The 22,017-nt window shown below is 54.5% G+C and overlaps 1 protein-coding gene across 2 annotated transcripts; it reads right to left on the reverse strand.

Annotated features, from left to right (window-relative positions):
• Positions 1–71: 71 nt before the first annotated feature.
• On the reverse strand, positions 72–21,298 carry SHMT1 (serine hydroxymethyltransferase 1). Of its 2 annotated transcripts, none has more exons than XM_082678396.1 (12): positions 21,161–21,298; positions 14,925–15,039; positions 13,622–13,767; positions 8,952–9,067; positions 8,533–8,693; positions 6,048–6,129; positions 5,447–5,659; positions 3,750–3,866; positions 2,460–2,582; positions 1,477–1,593; positions 931–1,041; positions 72–726 (listed from the first exon to the last, which is right to left on the reverse strand). In XM_082678396.1, exons 2-12 carry the CDS (start codon positions 15,018–15,020, stop codon positions 554–556), a joined length of 1,455 nt encoding a protein of 484 aa, XP_082534522.1. In that variant the 5' UTR covers positions 15,021–15,039; positions 21,161–21,298; the 3' UTR covers positions 72–553. The 2 variants fall into 2 exon arrangements, with proteins under 2 accessions (XP_082534522.1, XP_082534523.1); XM_082678397.1 differs by lacking the exon at positions 21,161–21,298 and adding an exon at positions 20,289–20,406.
• Between the last annotated feature and the right edge of the window lie 719 nt (positions 21,299–22,017).

Raw genomic sequence — 22,017 nt, forward strand, 5'->3', positions numbered from 1 at the left:
CCTGCCCTGGGCTGGGGGAAGGGGATCACATCCCCCTCCCGCCCAGGTGCTGTAAGCGGCCCTCCCACGGAGCTGGGTGGCACCTGAATAGACCCGTCTAACTTGTGATTCTGATTGAAAGCACAGCAGAAGGGCCAGGACGCTCCCTCCTCGTTTGCGACGGTTATAACTGAGTCCTCCTTTGGTGCCCATGGGGGAGCAGATAGCAACGGGCAGCTCTTCCAAGCTCGAACTTCGGTGCTTCTGGCTGCCGCAGCAAGTCAGGGAAGCCCAGGGACTCTTAAGAGTGGAGTCTTCCCAGTAACCCTGCCCTCCACCCGTCTGGATAATTAAGGCTGAATGGCTAAATTGTATTTCATTTTTCCAGAACAACTATACGTAGCTGTGAGAAAGTGAGGTTCACATTTAAACTCCTTAATAACTTGTCCCAGGATGACTAACACTGAGCCTTAAACAAATGTTGGTTTGTGAACAAGGTAAAAAAAGCAAAGTCCGAAACAGGGCCTGTGTGGGGCCTCCAGGGCGCTGGGTTCCTGGGCGGGCGGGCACTCCTCTAGAAGTCGGGCAGGCCGGGCAGAGGGAAGAGGGCGGCGAAGCTCTCCACCTCTGCCCTGAGTGCCGCCACAGCCCGCTGATGATCCTCGGCCCCTGCCAGCTTCTCCGTGAACTCCTTCAGGGTAGCCTTCACCCCCACGGTGTCCTGGATCTGCAGGGTCAGCTCTATTCCTGCACCAGCGAGAGACGCCACTGCCCGTGTGCCCCCGGCGGCCGGGCCCGACTGCTCTGCTGTCCACGCGCCCGCCACCCTCTCAGCCCACGCGGTCTACTGGGCGATGCTCTGGCTCCCGGCCCTGCTCCAGCCTTGACGCAGAGCCGTCCTTCATCCCGACCGCACAGCCCCACGCGGCCAGTGTCCACGCCTCTCCTCACCTCTGTGAATAAAATGGGCAACTTTTTGGAAATCTTCTTCCAAGAGTCCTCGGGATGTCAGCGCCGGGGTCCCCAAGCGCAGTCCGCTGGGCCGCAGGGCGCTTTTGTCACCTTCAAGAGAAACAGGCTCTGTCCCTGGGCTGCACCCGTCTCCCCACTGACCGTCGGGCACTGGGAAGGGGCTCGTGGGCAAAAGGAATAGGCCCACGGACGCTGGCTCACACCTCGGCTGCGCTACTTGAAATATCAGGAGAGCCGCCTTTTGCGACGTGGTCCTTGCTCCTGACACCAGGGCAGCATCTGTCTGGGTTTCAGGGGCATCGCCCACATCTTATTCACGACCCGCTGAGAAATGCAGCCGGTTTTCCAGAGGCCCCAGCCTCCCTCTCCCTCTCCCTCTCCGTCCCCAGCGGGGTCAGCGCCGTGTCAGAGGGGGCGGGCAGGAGAGCACGGCCTGGCCCCATCCAACGCTGCACATCTTGTCCCCAGAGCCAAGTCACCATCGGCCTTGAGAGGTGCAGACAGGAGAGGGCTGAGGACGCTCACCTGGGCAGGTGTTCTTGTTGCAGGCGATGGAACAGGCTTCCAGCACCTTCTCAGCCCGGCCGCCGTCTGTGCCTTTGGAGCGGAGGTCCACGAGGATCAAGTGGTTGTCAGAACCACCTGGAAACCGGGTTAGACACATGGAAGCCAAACCCATGCCGAGCCAAGGGATCTTTCTCTTCCAAAGAAACGGGGGTGTGTGACCCCCACCACGTGTCCTGCGGGGCTGTCATCACCTGCTGAAGACCATATACCCCAGGGCCTCAGAGTTTGAGAAGAAGCAGAGTAGTTTAAAAAGGGAACCTGAGGATGTAGAGGGGGCTGAGGGCAAACGACCAGCCCAGGCGGCCCGCTGCCACATCCCAACCTGTCAGGTGCCAGGGCAGCACCTCGAAGCCTGTTGGGGTGATGACGTCATCTGGGAATGTGCCCCTTTTCTCTAAGTCCACCCGCAAGGCTCCCTCTGAGGGGGCCTCAGAGTAGCGGGCAGTGGGCGATCTAGGTGACAGGGTGACGGGCACGTCAGGTGCAGACACTGCCAGCCATCGTGTGCTTTAACCCCAATGCTGCGAGGATGATAGTATTTTCAAAGTGGTGCAGAAGAGATATGGAAGAACTTTCTGGAACGGCCCAAGGAATCTTCCAAGCACCTGATCTTCACTTTGAACTCTAGTTAATCCCTGGGTTAACTAGACCCCCATCGCTGACTTAGGCGACGGCCGCGGCTTCAAAGACGCATGTGGCCTAAGCGGATGTGCTGCTCTGGACCCACAGCCCCCTTGCTTGCCACGTGGCTTTAGGAACCTCAGACGCCCATTTGTAAAATAAGACCAGCGATTCCCAAAGCTATCTCGAGGTTTGAACGAGGTCGTGTATACAGAGCTGCGGGGATCCCGAGTCACCCCAAGGCTGTGGCCACCGTGCCCAGGCCAGGACCCTACAGCCACACCCTGACAGGGCCGGGACGGGCTCTGTTCCTGTCGTACCTGTGACCACTTTGTAGCCCAGCGCCATCAAGGTCTCGGCCAGAGCCCTGCAGTTGGCCAGCACCTGGCGCTGGTAGAGTCTGAACTCCGGAGTCATGGCCTGCTTCAGAGCCACCGCCACCCCTGGCAGGAGATGAAGACAGACCGTGAGTCAAATAAACACCCGTCTCCACTTGGGCTTCCCAGCTTCTCAGTGTCACCCAGGGCGGCAGGTTACATCTCCTCCCAAAATGATCCCTTTTAACCCTGCAATTACCCGGCTAAGCCTCAGACCTCTCTCTCTGAGCAAGTGCTTTTGAGGTGGCCTCTCTCCAGCATGAAGTCTCGGGCTAAGGAAATCACCAGGGGAGAGCTGTTCCCAGCAAGATGGATTTTATGTCCTTTTTAAGCTCGACGTGTGTAAACGGATCACTTAGCTGCTGATGCTTTGATGCCAAATTATGCACCTTTCAGAGCAGAGTCCAGATGAGAGGTACAGGCCTGACCTACCTGCACACCCAGACTCCTCTGGGACCTTGTTCGATCCCCAGGGCTGCTTAAAGGGGCACAGAGATGGAGGAGGATGCAAACCACGTGCCCACGTCCTGGCACAGGAGCCCCCAGTCCGTGTGTGGAGAACGGCCTGGAGAGGCTGGAGGGCTGGCATCCCCCCACTGGAGGGCGCTGAGCGGGTGGGTGTAAGGGGAGCGGCCCCTGCCCACTCTGGAGCCTAAAACTCCCCCTTCACTGCTCCCTCCACACCCCTTCTCGTATACACCGGTACTTCTCCTGACGGTCTCCCAATGGGGACAGGACACCTTTGTCCTGGCTCCCCCACCAACTGCTCTGCTCCAAAGACGGAGTAAAAGCTCTGAGGTCATCAGATTTTCTAAGGCTCGGGTACAACCAGAGAAGGAGTATGTCTATGACAGCTGCTGGGCCATCATGGAATAGGACCTAGGAGGTACCAGCGTGGCCCCAAAGTCAAGGCCGAGGGTCAGACACGGGTGTCGCCGTCCTCTCCCCTGGAGGCCAGGAGACCAGGGGAGGGCCGCCCGCCCGCTCCGTGCTCCTTCGGCTGTGCAGTCTTCCGTTGTCAGGTCCCCTCCCCGCGGTTTCTCAGGGGCTCAGGTGGGGCCTGCCCGACTCAGTGGAGTGGCCGTCACCTCTGTCCCTGCTGACATATGCACTGCTCCCCTTCCCTGACTCGTCAGCACCTCTTAGACAGTGCACACGCTCTGGGGGACGGGCTATGGGGGAGCTGCCCGAGGCGTGTGGCCACGGGGCCTGGGCAAGGTGGGTCTGCATTACCAGCAATGGCGTGGTTGTGGGGGCCCCCCTGCAGGCCTGGGAACACAGCAGAGTTGATGAGTGACTCCAGGTTGTAGCGAGTCTCTCTGCCCGTCTTCGGGTCCACGCTGCGCACTCCTGGACATAAGACAACACGGGACATGGGACCGGCGATCCCCTGTTTTCTCCCCACCTGGACACAGACCCGGCCCCACTCCTGGAGGCAATGCTGCAGGCCAGGGAGGGTGCTTGTTCCCAGGGGGGCTGGGTGGGGGAACCACCCTTCCTTTGACCCTTCAAAGGTCAAAGGAAGGGGCTTCCCTGGTGGTGCAGTGGTTAAGAATCTGCCTGCCAGTGCAGGGGACACGGGTTCGAGCCCTGGTCCGGGAAGATCCCACATGCCGCGGAGCAACTAAGCTCATGTGCCACAACTACTTAGCCTGCACCCTAAAGCCTGCAAGTCACAACTACTGAGCCCACGTGCCTAGAGCCCGTACTTGGCAGCAATGAGAAGCCCGTGCACCGTAACTAGAGAAAACCCGCGTGCAGCAACAAAGACCCAATGCAGCCAAAAAAAAAAAAAGTGAAAGGAAAGATGAAAATGTCCCTCCACTGAGATAGTAACAAAGAATACACCTCGGGCATATTTCCTCAAAGAACTGTCCAAGAGAGCAGTCTTCCAAGATGACTCCTTTAGGGGAGACGTGACTCATTTGGCCAGAAACGGAGAAGCTTCCTTTCTGAGAAAAGTTAAGGACCAGTAATAAGAGCTGCCAGTGTCTCCATGGAGCTTCTTGTGAGCCAGGAACTGCTCTGAGCAGTTTCCCTAAATTCATTCATTCGATCCTCACAACAGCAGTCCCCAGGGACAGGTACTATTATTATGATCCCTACTCTGGAGGTGAGGAACTGAGGCACAGAGAGGCTGCACAACTAGCCAAAGATCACACAGCACATCCATGGCAGAGCCAGGACTTGCTCCGCCTGGAGGGTCAATCGAATATCACCAACATACAGTGGGGAAAACAAACGTCTCCCCAGCAGGTGGGAAAGGCCGCCTGCCTCAGAAACCTGAACACAACTGAGGAGGGGCCTCTGAGGGGCACAGAGGCAGCAGGGCCCTGAGAAGCCCAGTGGGCACATGGTGTATCCAGTCCTGGCCAGCGGCTGGGCAAGGGGGTCCCGCAGGGGGTAAAAAGAGATGCGGTCACCAGAGGGGGGTTCTCTCTGCTGACGTGAGGTTAGTGCACCGGCACTGGAGACTATGAGACCCTAATCCTGCTTCTCAGGAATGGGACTCCCAAATAAGGGGACACATGCACGTAGGCTCCATCATGGGGAGGAAAAATTCCTCACTCAAACGACAAACTCCTACCATGGTTTACACATCAGTGTCTTATGGTTTGATTATTGAGTCTTTCTCTGGGAGAAACATGCTACAGTAAGTTCACCAAAATAACGCTGCACCGCGAGGTCTCTGAGAGCCCCGCCAGCCACGCACACCCTCCTGTCACCCCAACATCTTCCACTCAACAGGATAAGTTGAGCCACAGGACGCTGGCCCCCAGGACACCCTTCCCCTTCCCCCTTCCCCCGGACCTGGACAGCTGTGCTCAGGGCTTCCTGCTCCTTACAGCATCTGGGTCAGTCTTCCTGGCTCCCTAAACCGACTGTGGGCCCCAAGAAGAAAGGCAGCCCTGGCCCCGCCAGGAGCGCACCCTTCCTGTAGAAGATCATGCCGGCGCGGCAGCCCCGCAGAGTCTTGTGGGTGGTGGTGGACACCACGTGGCAGTGCTCGAAGGGGGAGGGCACCACGCCGGCCGCCACCAGCCCACTGATGTGTGCCATGTCGGCCATGAGATACGCCCCGTTGTCGTCAGCGATCTCACGCAGCCGGGCGTAGTCCAGGTTCCGGGAGTAGCAGCTGGTCCCTGAGATGGCAAGGGTGACACTGAGTCAGCTCGAGAGCAGAGCCGCCTCGGTTGGGCACGATGTCTGAAAGCCGGCCTTGCCCCCTCTAAGGCCTGAGGATGGAAACGAGGGACGCCTGCAAATCCCGCCTGTGCCAAAGGCGACCCCCTGCTCTCTGCCCCTGTGTTGCGTGGCTGGGGCGGCCCCTGGCCATTAGCAGCCCAACTAGGCAGGGGCCAACATGTCCAGATGCTTCTGGGGAACAGTGCAGGACTAATGGTCCTGACAGAAAAGGAAACAGACCCAAGCAGCTCAGCTGCGCGGCAGAAACCAGCAGGGAATGAGGACAGGGTGGGAACAGCACACAAGCTTGTTTGTGAGAGGCTGGGGCCCCGCCGGGCTCCTCACCTGCGATGATGAGCTTCGGGTGGAAGAGGCGGGCATTCTCCTCCAGCTGGTCGTAGTTGATGTAGCCGGTGTCGGGGTTCACCTGTGGACAGCACGGAGACGGGGGCTTGGGCCACTTCTTCCTGCCTGGCTGTCGAGGGTAAGAGGACTCCCTCCACCTGCCCAGAGCTCTTTGCTGCCCTCGCTGCCAACCAGGACTTGTGGGCGAGACGGGGCACAAGTGCTTAGGCAACGAGGCATCATGGCTCTCAGACAGGATGCCCTGGGGGTCCTGGGCGAAGAGCGAGCCCTGCTCCTGGCTCGCCGCAGAAGGAACCAGAGGGACAAACATGCAGCACGTGTGCGGGTGCGAAGGCCCTGCCGCCTCACCCCATGTCCGTCTAGTCCAGGCACATGAGGCGAAAAGAAGAGAGAAAGGCTCGGGGGCCCAAAGGCCACCCAGGCCGACGCTACTCGGACACCTCGATTGTGCACCACGAAGGCCTAGAACCAGTAACGGATCAGCAAGGCCCCTGGTTACAGGGCTGAAAAACAAAGGTCAATTTGCGTGCGTGCGTGCGTGCGTGTGTGTGTGTGTGTGTGTGTGTGCGTGTGCGTGTGCGCAGGAAAAAATAGAAAACAAAATTTTAATAATATTACATTAGTTTTGAAAAACTGTAAAATATTTAACAAAAGATGAACAAGACCTCTGCACAAAGCACTATTGAGAAAAACTTAAAAACACCTAAAAAGAGTAATTAAGGCAGCGTGTGCTTGCAGGACGATCTGACAGACAGAACTGAGCCCAGAAGCAGAATCCATTGTGCTGGAAGACCACCCGCATGGTGAGGGCGGGGGGGGCCTGCAGGAAGGAGGCCTTCCGGTCGCGGCACTAGGCCAGGTGGGTGCCCACCTGTCACCGGGGCACCGACCTCACCCCATACACAGAAATCCCTTCCCAACAGACCACGGATCCATGTGCAGCATGTAAAACACAACACCTTTTTTTCCGGGGGGTCGGGGGGAACTCATTTCTTAGTAATTTCAGTTTATTAAAGTTGTGTTAAAGCACTTGCGCTGGGGAGTGGGTATAACCACAGAGGGGTCGCTGTAGGGAGACTTTAGGGGCCTGGGAGCCCCTGGGGAGGAGGTGGTTGGAAGCCCCTGCCCCCGCAGAGGGAGGATTCAGGTTGGGTGGGCGCCCTTTCCAAATGAAAAAGGTGCCTGCAGCTTAGCACAGTTACAGAGCTTGTGTGAGACGTCGCTGGGACCGGCGGAAGGATGCTCTGGGGCTTGGTCTGGGGCTTTGTTTCAAGGGCGTGAAGCGGTTCCTCCTCAGTCACCTGAACTCGGTGAAGAAACTGTTGGCTTAATAAAAAATCAACAGCTGACCCACAGTAAAAAATTGGACATAATTCTAAAAAAGTTTTAAAGGAGACTGATTACCAAAAAAAAAAAAATCTGTTGCTACTCTCTCCCTCCACATTTTGCTTTTTAAATTTGTGGGATTTTTTAAAAAGGTTTTTTGTATCTTGAAAATTCAACAATACAACAGCTCCTGGAAGGATTCACAGGCGTTCGTCACAGGGCAGCAACAGGAAGTGGAGAGGAGAGATTCCTGCTGCGGTTCCTGTCTGTCCGTGTGGGGTGACTGCTGGGAGGTGACGGTCCCGCAGAGAGGGCAGGGGCTGGGGAGGGGCCTAGCAGGGAGGCAGCCCGGCGGGCAGAGGAGGGAAGCCGCTGGCTGGATTTTTCAAAGAGCAAAGTTAGCTCAGCGAGCGTAATGCTGCGCGGCTGCCGTGGCTCGGTGGGTGGCGGGGCACGTGGAAATGACCAGGAATGGCCATTCGACAAGAAACACCGGAGACGGGTCCAGACCCAAGGAAGCAGCACCCTGTGCACCACAAGCCACGATGCAGGTTACCTGCTTTCCACCCCACTCTGGTCGTCCCTGTTGATCAGCCGCCACGCCTCCGTGAGCCCACCAACCTTACATGCGGTTTTTGACCACACTGTTTATGATGACGAGGGCTGGTCCCATGCCGGGCACAGGCGGGTACTGGGTGCAGCTGGCTGAAGTCAGGTCTGGCAGGGGCGGGGGTGTAGACACAGGCTACTCTCACCATGCCAGGCGTGGGTGGCCGCACAGCCCCGGCTCTAGCCCCCCACCTGCAGGGACTCGGCCGGCGTGGAGGGCTGTGTGCTGGGGCCAACCCTGGGGGGTCTGGCTGTCACCCCCCCCTGGTTCTGGACCAGCCAGCACCCCGACTGCGGCTGAAAGCCGTGGTCAGTCGCCTCCCCGCCCGTCTCCCTGCGCCTCAGCTCAGCCCCTAGCGCTCCATCCCCTGCGAGCCCTGAGTGCCCGAGGGTCCCCAGGGCAGGGAAAGGACAGTGACAGGGGTACTCCCTGAGGTGCCTGGGAATGAAGCTCTGTATTCCCATGGGCGCGCCCAGCACTGGAGGCTTTGAGAACAGGCTGTGGAGCTGCGGAGAGACGCACTTGTACCTTGTAGGCCATAGATTCGAAAAAGATGGACGTAGCAGAGATCTTCTTCTTGTTGGTCATGAACCCATGGGTCAGGTGGCCCCCGTCGGGCAGGTCCAGGCCCATGATGCGGCCGTGGGGCTCCACCAGGGCTGTGTACACCGCGAAGTTTGCGGGGGAGCCTGGAGCGGGCAGACCAGGGAGGTGCGATTACTCCTGCCCACAAGGCCGTCGACCAGGGTGGCCAGAACAGGCCTGGCCGCGATGCACTCCTCTGGCCCCAGGTGCCCCTGGTGGGGACATTCAGAGACGGGGGCTGCCCGGGAGGCGCTCGTGTAGCTAGCAGCCGAGGGCGACAGGGGAACACCCCAAGCCCAGCGGGATCCCCGGGAGGCTGGCAGGAAGGGGTCTGCCCAGGCCTGTCTGGACGTGGTGATTACCTGAGTAGGGTTGGACATTGACTCCCCAGCCCTGGGGGTCCAGGCCATAGACCTGCAGCGCTCGCTTCTGACAGAGGACCTCCAGCTCATCGATGAATTCCGTCCCGCCGTAGTACCTGCAGGGAAGGCAGGGGACGTGGGCCCACACAGCCCACCTCTGCACTGAGGACGGAGGAGCAAGGGTGAGAACGCGCACCCTGAACCCACGCGACAGCTTCCGCCAGCGCCCAGGGGACTGTGTCCGGCCATCTGTGAGGAGGGGCGGACAGACCTTAGGGACACTGTCACGGCTGTGTGATCACCTATGTAAGGTGCCCACAGGAGTCAATTCACAGGGGTGGGGTGGGGAACAGTGGTTGCATTCTAATAAAATTTTACTTTTGGTTGAGTAATTCCATATCAAAATTTATCATGCATTTGTATTTTTTATTATTTGTATACTAATACTTGTAATAACTCAATCCAGAAGAAATTTTTAACACTTAGGCCTTGTGGTCACAAACAGCTTTAAAAATTTTAAACTAAATGTATATACATTTTTTGAGTATAGTGAAAACCACATAACATAAAATTTGCCATCTTATTAACCATTTTTAAGCATTCAGTTCAGTAGTGTTACACTGATAAGTACGTTCACATTGTTGTGTAACAGATCTCCAGAACATTTTCATCTTGCAAAACTGAAACTCTGTATCCACTGAACAACAGCTCCCCACCCGCTTCCTGCCCCTGGAAACCACAGTTCTACTTTGTTCTGACAATTCCAGGAACTTCATCTATGTGGAATCATACATATTTGTCTTTTTGTGACTGGTTTATTTCATTGAGCATAATGTCCTCAAGGTTTGTCCATGTTGGAACAAGTGTCAGGATTTCCTTCTTTTTTGAGGCTGAAGGACATTCCAGTGTATGGATGGACCACAGTTTGTGTATCCACTCATCCAACAGTGGACACTTGGGTTGCTTCCACCTTTTGGTTCTTGTGAATAATACTGCAATGAACATGGGTGTACAAATATCTATTTGAAGTCCTGCTTTCAACCCTATTGGCTAAACACCCAGGACTGGGATTGCTGGATCATATGATAGTTCTATTTTTAGTTTTTTTTAGGAACCTCCACACTGTTTTCCATAGTGGCGGCACCGTTTCACATTCCCACCAACAGAGCACGAGGCTTCCAGTTTCTCCACATCCTCGCCAACAACTGTCATTTTATTTTTTTGATAGTAGCCCTCCTAGGGGGTGTGAGGTGGTATCTCACCGTGGTTTTGATTGGCATTTCCCCGATGGTTAGTGATGCTGAACGTCTTGGCATGTGCCTGTTGGCCAGAGTTACTGTTTCATGGGTACAGAGCTTTGCTTCCACAAGATGAAAAAGTTCTGGAGATGGACGGTCACCGTATCAAGAGTGTACTTAATGTCACTGAAGTTTTCACTTAAAAATGGTAACTTTTACGGTATGCGTATTTTACCACACTAAAGAGGGGGGATGTGAGGTCTGTACTCAGAACACTTCAGACACCAAACGTGTGGGCTTTTTCCTCACACCGACCAGCTCTGACAACCCTGTGGCCCTACAGTTCAGTTCTGACCTAGCTGCCCCGAGTTAGCGCCAGACCTACAGGACCTGCAAGGTTCGGGCCCCCCCATTCCGTGTGATGAGCCTGGGGTTCCTGTAACACCCCCTTAGGTCCAGCAATTGCTAGAAGGACTCACAGAACTCAGGGCGGCACTTTACTTACTGTTCCCGGTTAATTATAAAGGACACAACTGGGGCTTCCCTGGTGGCACAGTGGTTAAGAATCCACCTGCCAACGCAGGGGACACGGGTTCAAGCCCTGGTCCGGGAAGATCCCACATGCCGCGGAGCAACTAAGCCCGTGCGCCACAACTACTGAGCCCGTGCTCTAGAGCCCACGAGCCACAACTACTGAGCCCGTGAGCCACAACTACTGAAGCCCGTGCGCCTAGAACCCGTGCTCCTCAACAAGAGAAGCCACCACAATGAGAAGCCCGTGCACCACAGCAAAGAGTAGCCCCCGCTAGCCGGAACTAGAGAAAGCCCGCGCGCAGCAACGAAGACCCAACGCAGCCAAAAATAAATAAATAAAATAAACTTTAAAAATAAAGGATGCAACTCAGGACAAATGAAGAGATGCATGGGCAGGGTATGGGGAAGGGGCTTGGAGCTTCCACGCTCCCCCCCAGGCGCCACCCTCCCAGCACCTTGATGTGTCCGCCAGGCAGGACGGTCCCCAAGCCTCGCTGCTCAGGTTACTATGAGGCCTGACCGGTGAGATCGGCTGCCACGACTGACTGGGTCTCCAGCTCTCCAGTCAGGCCACCAGCCCCCATCCCAAAGCGCTCGAGGGGCCACCAAGTGTCACCCCCTTAACACACACTAGGTTCGGTGGGAAGGGCTCATCGTGAGTAACAAAAGCTGCTCAAGGGATTTGGGAGCTGTGTCAGGAATGGGACAAAGCCCCGATACCCTTCTACCATACTCTTGGGGTCCACAGAATTGAACACTTTACTGGGGGGACTGAACGGCACGCATATTACATCTCAATAAAACTGTGATAGAAAATAAAAACCAGAACTTTGTTTTTCCACTTGTATCAGGCAGCCGTTAATGCTAGATCAATATTGTTTTCAAATATTAACTCTGAACACTAATAATGTTCCAAAAGGTTAACTGACGTTACTAACAAAACATGAAAATGGTTAATATTCACCTCTTAAAAGAGTATTTTACCATGAATAAATGAGTTAATTATCTACACACCTATTTGAGTTTTTAACGACAGTCTTATTTGGTTCAGGGAAGGAACTGAAAACCACAGAACTAGTCTTACAGCTGAAAGGGGCTTCCCGGACTGATCTGGAGGGTCCCTTCTGCCTCATACTCCCTGCTCTGTGACCCAAAGGGCCTGGTCTCCCACAGCTTGCGGGAGAGCAGCCCACGCCAGGGACAGAGCTGTGGACGGGCAGGATGTCAGGCTGCACCACTTTCCAGGGGAGCAAAGACAGGACGGGATCTGAGTCACTGCAAGTCTCCCACAGAGGCAGCTGGGAGCTGTGGCAGGAGCCACGTGGCAACAGGGCCCATCAGACTGGAGCAGCCTCCTTCACGTATTCCCCAATTCCTTATCTGAAAAGGGGTGAGCATGCTTACTTTGTGGTCGGGCTGTGGATACCTAAAAATGAGGGTGTGTGACCATGCTTCGCGCTGCTAAAATGCGAGAAAATGAGGCTCGGGGGTGAAGAAAGTCAGCGAGTGCTCAGGGAGCGGCAACGCGGCCCGGCTGCTGTCCCGCCCCACCCCCACTTTCCCCTCCATCCCCCCCACACACACACACTCCCATCTGCCCGCACACCCCATTCTGTTCTGGGCTAGGGATTCGGTTTTGGCCTGGGATCCAAGCCATGGTCGACTTGACCCTCCAGAGAGCGGATGCCCCTCACTCATGTCGCCATGGGAACAGGGCTGGGGTGGGGGGTACTGCTGTGGCCACGGCGCCCTCAGCCCTAGCAGGAAGCAGCAAGGCTTCTGTACCACACCTCTCTGCAGAGGCACCGAAGCATTTTCTACAAGGTCAGCTGGAAATGCCAGAACCCCCGGGGCAGCCTGGGGTTTGGAGTGTGTGTGGTTTTCCAACATCAACGGCCAATTCTCGGACACCAACTAGGTGTCCAGTGATTCCACTCGGTTCTGACACTGACCACCCAGAGTCAGCACGGACCCACGGGCTGAGGGCTCAGGCCCACAAGTCTACCCCCAACTTCAGACGTCAGGAGAAAGTCCCCGGTCACCAGGCCACCCGCACTGCTGCCCAAGGTGGCTACAAATTCTGGGGTGCTCACAACCCCCTCAGGTTCAATAATTCACTGGAACAACTCGGGACTCAGGAAAGTGCTTTACTTATGATCACTGGTCTATCATGAAGGACTCACCTTGGGAACAGCTTAATGAAGGAGACGCGTGGGACAAGGTAAGGGAGGTGTGTGACCCACAACCACTGCCCTCTGGCTGCCCCACCCTGCCCCTCCCATGGGGTTGGGCATCGGGGGCCAAAAGTGCTGACCCTCTAATCAGTGTAGCATGGCATCTCCACTCCAAGGTGACCCTCCCTTTTCCGTGTCCTTTGGGACACAAGTGTACAAATTTGCAAAAACCTCGTGTTAATTCTGGAATCACCATCTTTGCCTCACCATGACTGTAATAAAAACCAGAAATGAATACGACTTCTTGTGGTTCTCAGGGTGAAGGAGTTGACGGAAATCACTCGGTAGGTAAACCCAGCACTTAAAATGCTGAAACGCTTTCTAGGATGAGAGGTTATTTTCACTTCGGGGTCCCCTTCCTGCTACGGAGGCGATTCCCCACACAACCTTCCACTAAGCACTGACGTTCCTCGGGAGGTTCAGCTACGGCCGGCAGCTGCTCCTTCGGGACTGGCTGGTATTCCAGAAAGGCCCCAGGGGGACGGTCCAATGGACCCTGACTATCCTGCCCTGACAGCATCGGTGCTGCCACCCTCTGGGAATTGTAAGAGAGGAAACAGAAGGCCCCGCTGTTGAGAACCTGGCTGTCTTCTGAAATTTCCCCAGTTTTAGACTCCATCCTGATTCACTGCCTCGGAGGCAGGCCTGGATGACACTCACGTACCTTTGGCCCGGGTACCCCTCGGAGTACTTGTTGTTTAGGCAAGAACCCAGGGCCTCCAGAACAGCCCGGCTGGCAAAGTTCTCGGAGGCGATCAGCTCCAGGCCGACCCTCTGCCGGTTACTCTCCTTCTTAATGATGTTGTAAACCTGACGAGAAGAAAACAGGCGCTGAACACTGGGACGTTTCAGTTGAACGTTTCGCTCTGATCAAAGCTATAACCCAGTAAAGAGAAGAGACGCTATTACACACTCATACTTTGCCCTCAGAAGCCGAGCATAACCGGACTAAGGTGATTCCCACAGCACCTAAGGAACAGAGGAAATCTTCCTCAAAGCTTTTAGCACCTGGGAAGGAATTAACAGAAAATGAATTAAGGAAAACAAAACGATGGAAGAGAAGATGATCCTTAAAACACATATCCCACAGAATTTTAAATTCTATACCATCTTCTTCTTTTCATCCCTACAGTTCACCAAGTTTTCCCCTCCTGAACCTTGCTCCCCTTCCTTAAAATAAAAGATGTTTAGATAAATCCAGAGAGACAGAAAATAGACCAGTGGTTGCCTCGGGCTGGGAATTTGGGGGGTGGATGGGGTGACTGCTAATGGGTTTGAGGTTTCTTTTTGGAGGGATTAAAATGTTCTAAAAGTGATCGTGAGTACTCTAAAAACCACTGAATTGTGTACTTTAAATGGGTGACTTGTATGGTAAGTGCATTCACTCCTCTCACGCATAAAGCTGTTATAAAAATACGTAAATAAAAGATGCTTCTAGAAATACTCCTCTGGGGCTTCCCTGGTGGCGCAGTGGTTGGGAGTCCGCCTGCTGATGCAGGGGACACGGGTTCGTGACCCGGTCCGGGAAGATCCCACATGCCGCAGAGCGGCTGGGCCCGTGAGCCATGGCCGCTGAGCCTGCGCGTCCGGAGCCTGTGCTCCGCAACGAGCACAGGAGAGAGGGAGAGGCCACGACAGTGAGAGGCCCGCGTACCGCAAAAAACAAATAAATAAATAAATAAGAAATACTCCTCTGAATGTAAGGAAAAATGTAAGGTCAAATCTCAATGACCGACCGGTCCCCCTTTCCTCGGGAGCAGCCAGCACAGTGCTCTGCACTTCGCAGAAACTCAAATATCTAAATTTACCCTCAAAGGACTTATAGCCACTTTGCAGCCACTGCCTATAAATCTGCCCTCTTACCTGAACCACAAGGCTGTCCCGAGCACGGTTTATTTCTAGTGAGAACTAGAGGTCTGAACAAGGGCCTCCAACATCAGAACACCCGATAGGACCCGCAGCCTCACCTCCACGTCGCTATCTTTCAGGGGCTGCGCCAGCATCTTCTCATGCGAGGACCACAAGTTGGCATCCGCGGGGGCTCCGTTGACGGGAGTCGCCATCGTGCTGGTTCAGAGTCGCCTAAAAATGGGAAAACTTCCAACATTAAACTCAGTCACAGCTTGGGGCTTCCCCGGTGGCGCAGTGGTTAAGAATCCACCTGCCAATGCAGGGAACACGGGTTCGAGCCCTGGTCCGGGAAGATCCCACATGCCGCGGAGCAACTAAGCCCGTGCACCACAAGTACTGAGCCCGCGCGCCACAACTACTGAAGCCTGCGTGCCTAGAGCCCGTGCTCCGCAACGAGAAGCCACTGCAATGAGAAGCCCGTGCACGGCAACAAAGAGTAGCCCCTGCTCGCCGCAACTAGAGAAAGCTTGTACGCAGCAACGAAGACCCAATGCAGCCAAAAATAAATAATTAAAAAACCCTCAGTCACAGCTCAGTACCACCTGTCAGTTCCTGAGTCGCCAAAGTACTGACACACGTGTTAGCCTTGCCCCCAGAACCACCTGGAGACCTCGAGGACTCTGCTGCAGAACCACCACGAGGGCTCCCTGCTGGTTCATCAGGAGACCTACCCTCCTTGCCTCGAGGCCAAACCAGCCTCACGGAGCCAGACATCCCCTCTTCACAGCTGAACTTATCCTAGTTGTGGCTTAGCTCTAAGCCAGCTTCCTTGAAGGCAAGGACTGAGGGTTACTTTTTAAAAAATCTCCCACAGTACCAGGCACAGCCATACAGGAGTAATATTTGCCAAGTGAGCAAGTGAATTGCTGGCTTATTATTCCTTCCATTTTTCAAGTACTGAAAATGAGACTCAGGAAAGTATCTTAGCCAAGGGCTGCAGAGCCCGCTGGCCACGGAGGACAGACTCAAACCCCAGCTCACACTCCACACACCCAGAGTCCCGCCGCCGGGGCTGCAGGTAAAGCGCGCGCTGGCTGGAACCCAGGCCTCCCGTAAGGAATACGGTCAGAGGCACACGCCTGGATTCGGCATCACTGCAGTACAGCCAGCTGGACAGGCGTGTGTCTTAACATACGTTCCCACAAAGGACGAGCATGTGAGCTCAGTGGTATTTCTGCTCAAGTGAGAGCTTAAATATTTACAGGAACTGCCCTCCTTTAATCAGTAGTTGGCAGCTTTTCAGTGCTCTCCATGAATTAGGTAAGTTTTCATTTCAAATTCTTTCCCTCAACAATTACTTAATGGAGGCCTGCAGCAGCCATGGCATTGGCATTGGGAACACAGTGGGAACCAAACGGGCCGAACCTTCGCGGCGCTTACCGGGGGAGGCGAGCAGGAAACAGAGCAAGCGCACTAAATGCAGGTGGATAACTGAGCCACAAGGACTAGAGCTGGGGCGGGCTCAGTCTGGACAGTGGCTGTTGGAGGAGAGGACACCAGACGGAGCACTGGGTGTGTATACATAATATATATAATATATATAATATATATATAGGTCTCTGCTCCTAACCCCCCCGCGATTCCCTGGGTGACGGGAGTATCTTTTGTCCTGATGAGGTGACTCCAGGCGGGCTCCTGGATGGGCACTGGCCACCAGAAAGACCAGGGAAGCTTGGAATTTGCAGCACCCGCACGGACGGCCCCAACTCCTCCAGAGAGGGGAGGGGGCTGGAAATGGGGTTAATGATCCATCAGGCCTCCAGGAAGAAGCCCCCATAACATCCCAGTAGCACAGGGTTCGGGGAGCGAACCAGGTGGGTGAACATTCCACACCGAGTGGGTGATGCACCCCAACTCCACGAAGACCCTCCCCAGCCCTGCCCCGTGCCTCTCTCTCTCCATCTGGCTGCTCATCTGTGTCTTTTATCACATCCTTTAATAAACCGGCGAACGTAAGTGTCTCTCTGAGTTCTGTGAGCTGCTCTAGCAAACGCTCCAGTCCAGGGGGGCCCTGAGAGCCTCGGATTTGTAGGCAAGCCCGACAGAAGCTGTGGGTCACCTGGGGACCCAGTACTCGCAACGGCACCTGAAGTGGGCCGGGGGAGGCTGTCTGCTGGGACAGAACACTTGACCTGTGTGGTCTGTGCTAACTCTGGTTAGTGTCAGAACTGAGTTCAATTTTAAGACACCAGCTGGTGTGGCAGGAGTGCTGGGTAAGGAACTGTCTGGTGTCAGAAGTGCTGTGACTGGTAGTGGGGAGAGTAAAGGGGAGACACAGCAGAAAGAGCACAGTTTTTCCTACACAAGTACAGACAGTATAATTTGTTAGACAAATATACCCAGTAAATAAATAGGCTAATAGTTCCCCAGTCACAGGGGTCCTCCTCCATCTCTGGGAGAGCTACTGAAAAGACACCATCAGTAAACTTTAACCAGGAAATCCCTAACTGGGACTTTTGAAGCAGCCGTTATTTTACCACAAGTGCAGCATGATTAGAAATACGGCCACTCCCACAAACCCAACAGCGAGTGCTGGGACTTAAATGCCACGAATGCTTCAGCAGCAGAGGCAGCACAGGCCACCGTGCCAGGGCCTCATCCACATTGTGCCAGAAGTGGAGAGACGTGGGTGCTCTGGGCGTCCTGCCCACGGCTCCTCCTAACTCAAGCCCGGATTCCCACGTGCCCTCAGCAGGTGGCAAACCCACAGAAAAAGCACAAGAGACAAAACAGGCCCTCTGGTCCTAGAATCTCAGAGAAAAGCTTCTTTTAAATACCGACTACTCAAGGTTAGAGAGGATTCAAAGGTGGCACGCAACACAGAGCAGGCATTTCTCAACCACCAAGTAACTGGAGTCCGTTTGGAGCCCCCTCTCCCCGCCCTCCCCCCAGGACAGTCAGCTCTACAACCGTCCCCGAGAGGCACTCAGACCAGCTCTGCTCAGGAGAAACTGCTCTCTGCTCTCCAGCTGTGGTCTCGCTCGTCTCACTCAGTGTCACCACCTGTGGCCCTCTGCCCTCTCTGCAATCCCTTCTCTTACCCAAGTTGCAAACTCGGAGTCCCAGTTCCTTCTCGACCTTGGGGAGGGCTCTCTGTGTGGCCGGCGCCCCCTCCTAGGCGGGCAGTGCCCCCCTGCTCTCACTGAAACCCCGTGGGGGAGTTTTCCACCGTGTATCCTGTTCCCACTCAGGTCAAGTCATCCCCCAAATGGAGTGCTCAGTCCACACCCAACTTGAGTTCTAATTAAGCTTTTTTTTTAAACCACGAAGAAGCCTGAATTCTTTATTCAAACAATAACTTCAAGGTTTTTTGACTTGTTTCAATTAAATCAATAATATCTATTACAGATATAATCTATTATATCCTGGAGCATTCTAAACTACAGTAAGAAAAGCAAAGATCCTGAATGTGACGGTTAGTTCATGTGCCAGCCTGTCAGGGCTGAGGGACACCCAGATAGCTGGCAAACAAGTGAGACAAAGATCCTGAGACTGTGCTTTTTTAGATCAGAGGGAAGATCATTTTTAACTGATACTATATTTAGGGAAGACATACTTACCATCTATTCTTCGAGTCTGGAGGTTGGCTGGAAAACAGTACACCTTGAACTTCTCTCATCTTTTTTGAACTGTGATGTAAGTGCACAGTTCAGTGGCATTAAATACACTCACACTGTCGTGCAGCCATCCCCACCATCGTCTCCAGGACGCTTCCATCTTCCCAAACAGAAACTCTGTCCCCATTAAACATACTCTGTTCCCTTCTCCTCCAGCCTGGGGTTAAAAACTATTCTAGGGCTTCCCTGGCGGCGCAGTGGTTGAGAGTCCGCCTGCCGATGCAGGGGACATGGGTTCGTGCCCCGGTCCAGGAAGATCCCACATGCCGCGGAGCGGCTGGGCCAATGAGCCATGGCTGCTGAGCCTGTGCGTCTGGAGCCTGTGCTCCGCAACGGGAGAGGCCACAACGGTGAGAGGCCCGTGTACCGCAAAAAAAAAAAAAAAAACCACACAAAAAAAACTATTCTAGTTTCTATCTCTGTGAATTTGACTATTTCAGGTATGTCATGTAAATGAAATCACAGAATATTTCTCCTTTGTGTTTGGCTTATTTCACATAGCATAATGTCATCAAAGTTCACGCATGTTGGAGCATGTGTCAGAATTTCCTTCCTTTTAAAGGCTGGGTAATAGTCCATTGTATGGATAGACTATGTTTTGTTTATCCATCCATCCATTGCTGATACCTGGGCTGCTCCCACCTCTTGGCTATCGTGAGTAACACTGCTATGAACACAGGTGTACAAATATCAAGTCCCTGATTTCAATCCTTTTGGGTATAGGCCCAGAAGTGAAATTGCTGGATCATATAGTAATTCTATGTTTAATTCAAAATAAGCTTTTGGTATTTAGGAGCTTTACTTCACTATTATTAGCCTACAATGGATTCATTCATTCCTTCAACAAATATTTATTGAGTGACTGCTATATCCCAGGCACTGAGCTAGGCGCTAAGAATACTAGGGTCAGCAAGACAGAGGCCCTGCTTTTATGAAAAGCAGGCTCTAAAAAAGTAAACAAGAAATACGCGGGATAACTTCAGGGGGTGATGACTGTTATGAGGGCAATAAACGGGTGGTGGGCTTCTGCAGACCGGCCGTGGCAGGTGCCTGAGCTAAGATCTGAACAGCGGAAAGGAGCCAAGCTTATGAGATGGGGGGAAGAGCCATCACCAAGAGCAAAGGCCCTACGATGGGAAGAGGTTTCACTTGCTGAGGGGCAGAAATCAGGACCAAAACAGAGACACAGGAGATGAGATCTGAGGGCCCAAAGGCCAGAGCTGGGATGGGAGAACAGATTCTCACCTTGACAGTACATAGCTGACAAGTTATTTCCCAGTGCACCTGTTTGAGAAATAACTGTCTGAAACTAACAACTAGAGAAACCCAATTGGAGAAGATCCAGGTTCCTTATGGAAGAGCAGGTGGACATCTCACGGGCTGGACCCCTCCCATTCTCCACTTCCCAACGGTGAAGACCACACCCCCACACCCCACACCCAGGGGAGCTGTGCTGAACTCACTGCAGAGGCAGCCTGTGGGGTTCAAGCCCCGCCCCCACTTCCTAATGTGCAGCCCCAGGTGCTGACACGTTTGTCGGTCCCCTCATATATGACTCAGGGACGACAGTTCTGAGTTAATTGGGAGTTAAATGAGGTACCAGACACAGAGCACTCAGACAGGGCCAGGCAGAGTAACTACTCAAAAATCAGCAGCTACTATTGTTATGAAAGACACCTGGGGATCTTAGAGCCATGTTACTACCACTCAGTAACCCCAGCTGAGCACCCCAGGAAAACACATCTCACTGCAGCGGTTACTATGTTACACTGTTGGTGCTTCCACTGGAGAAATGTCACTCACCTCTGGCATGATCCTCACCTCAACCCCAGGGATAAACAGTCCAAGTACGTGAATTTACTTGCCAAGGTTACCAGCCTCTCCATGCCCCCAGATCTTCCCTGGGCCTTTGTCACACAAGTGGTACCAGCCAGGAGTCTCCTGAGGGAACTACCATCTGTCCGTGTTCCCTACTTTATAAAGGAGGAAACAGACTCAGAAGCTAAGTGGCTTATAATAGTGAGAGTCAGAATCAACTCTTTTCCGTGACACTGCACTAAATAAAAGCACAATCGCCCACGTCCACTGCATGTTCCTTCAAGTAAAAAAATTATGAATCCATAAGAACCTGAACTGGTGTTTCCAGTCCGCCAACTCTGCCCGACTGAAGCGCATGTTTGTGCCAGCCTAAGCTGACCAAGGGTCGCTTAACTTCCTGGACCTCGACGTGCAGGGCCCCGGGCCAAGAACCCCACAGGGCAGCGCTTGTCTCCTAGGCCGGGATGAGGCATGGGGAAGACAGGCGCAGGCCCGCCCTGCAGGGCGACCGCACGTGCAGCGGCACCGCGCGGGCTACGCCACTGTTCAGGCTGCAGGGCGGCTCTCAGGCCCGCCGCCCTCTCCGGGCCTCCCCTTCCCTGCCTGCGAAATGGGCTACAGAACAGCACTCTGCTGCAGCTCCGCCGTGAGGATACTGTGGCGAGGTGACGCGCTGCACTGAAACCTAAAGTGCTCCACGAGCAACGCGGCCGCCAGCACGGGCAGCGAGCCTTCGCAGCTGCGGCCGAGGCCACCGCTCCCCCCAACCCCCCAGCACGGGTCTCGACCCGGGGCCGCGCGCGCGCACTGCCGCCGGGTCCCTCACCCCAGGCACCAGCAAGGCGCTCCGCACTCACCCGACCCCGCTTCTCGGAGCCACGGTTAAGTGCAGCCTGGGACACCGTGCCACTCGGTGCGGCCGGCTACACCGAAGTCCGGATCCGCAATCCCGCACCCCCCGCCACGTGATCCGCGCGTTAGGCAGGCACCAGAACCTGGCGCGCAACGCCCCGGCCCGGCCCCGCCCCAGGAGCGCCCAATCAGAGCGCGCATCCCGGCGAGCCCCGCCCCAGAGGCGTCCAGTCAGAGCGCGAAACTGGGCGAGCCCCGCCCCCGGAGGCGCCCGCGCTATTGGCTGCAGCGGGCTGGGCCCCGCCCAGCACGGTGGCGAGGTGCCCCTGCTCACCTGGGCCAGGGGACATGGTGTCATCCGCCCGGGCTGCGGGCCAGGGGCCGGGGATTTCCGAGAAGACGGAGGATTAGAGGTGGATTCTGTTGCTATACTTAACTTTTGCATTGTCCTACTTACAGGTTAGCACAGTGGTCATTTAAATAGGACAAACGTGGGTTCCAACTCCGACACTATTATTCTGCACATACAGAATCCTAGACCAGTCACTTCACTTATTGAGTTTCATACTTCTCATCTTTGAATTGGAGATAATTATATCTGCCTGGCAGGGCTGTTGGGAGGACTCATAGACATATCTAAAACACTTGACATTGTGCCTGACACACAGTAAGGGCTCAATAATATAAACCATTGTTAAGAATTAAAAAACCGAGGGGCTGCACGATATAGGGAAAGAGCTGACAAAAGTTCTCTCCCCGACAGAAGCCTGACTTTTGGACTTTCCTGTTTGTCTCTGTGTTGTCGGATTTAATTAAGCAAGAATCCTGCTAAGTCAGTTTAGACAGAACCCTACTCCCCACC

Source organism: Grampus griseus (genome assembly GCF_964374135.1).
Source record: "Grampus griseus genome assembly, chromosome: 20".
NCBI classification, from domain to species: Eukaryota; Metazoa; Chordata; class Mammalia; order Artiodactyla; family Delphinidae; genus Grampus; species Grampus griseus.

Excerpts from the sequence above, each read along its gene's own strand:
- SHMT1 (XM_082678396.1), bottom strand. The coding sequence starts at position 15,020 with ATGGCGACTCCCGTCAACGGAGCCCCCGCGGATGCCAACTTGTGGTCC. Across the intron at positions 6,130-8,532 it reads TCGAATCTATGGCCTACAAG|GTGAACCCCGACACCGGCTA; the intron begins GTACAAGTGCGT and ends TGCTGTCCACAG. Across the intron at positions 1,042-1,476 it reads CAACAAGAACACCTGCCCAG|GTGACAAAAGCGCCCTGCGG; the intron begins GTGAGCGTCCTC and ends TTTCTCTTGAAG.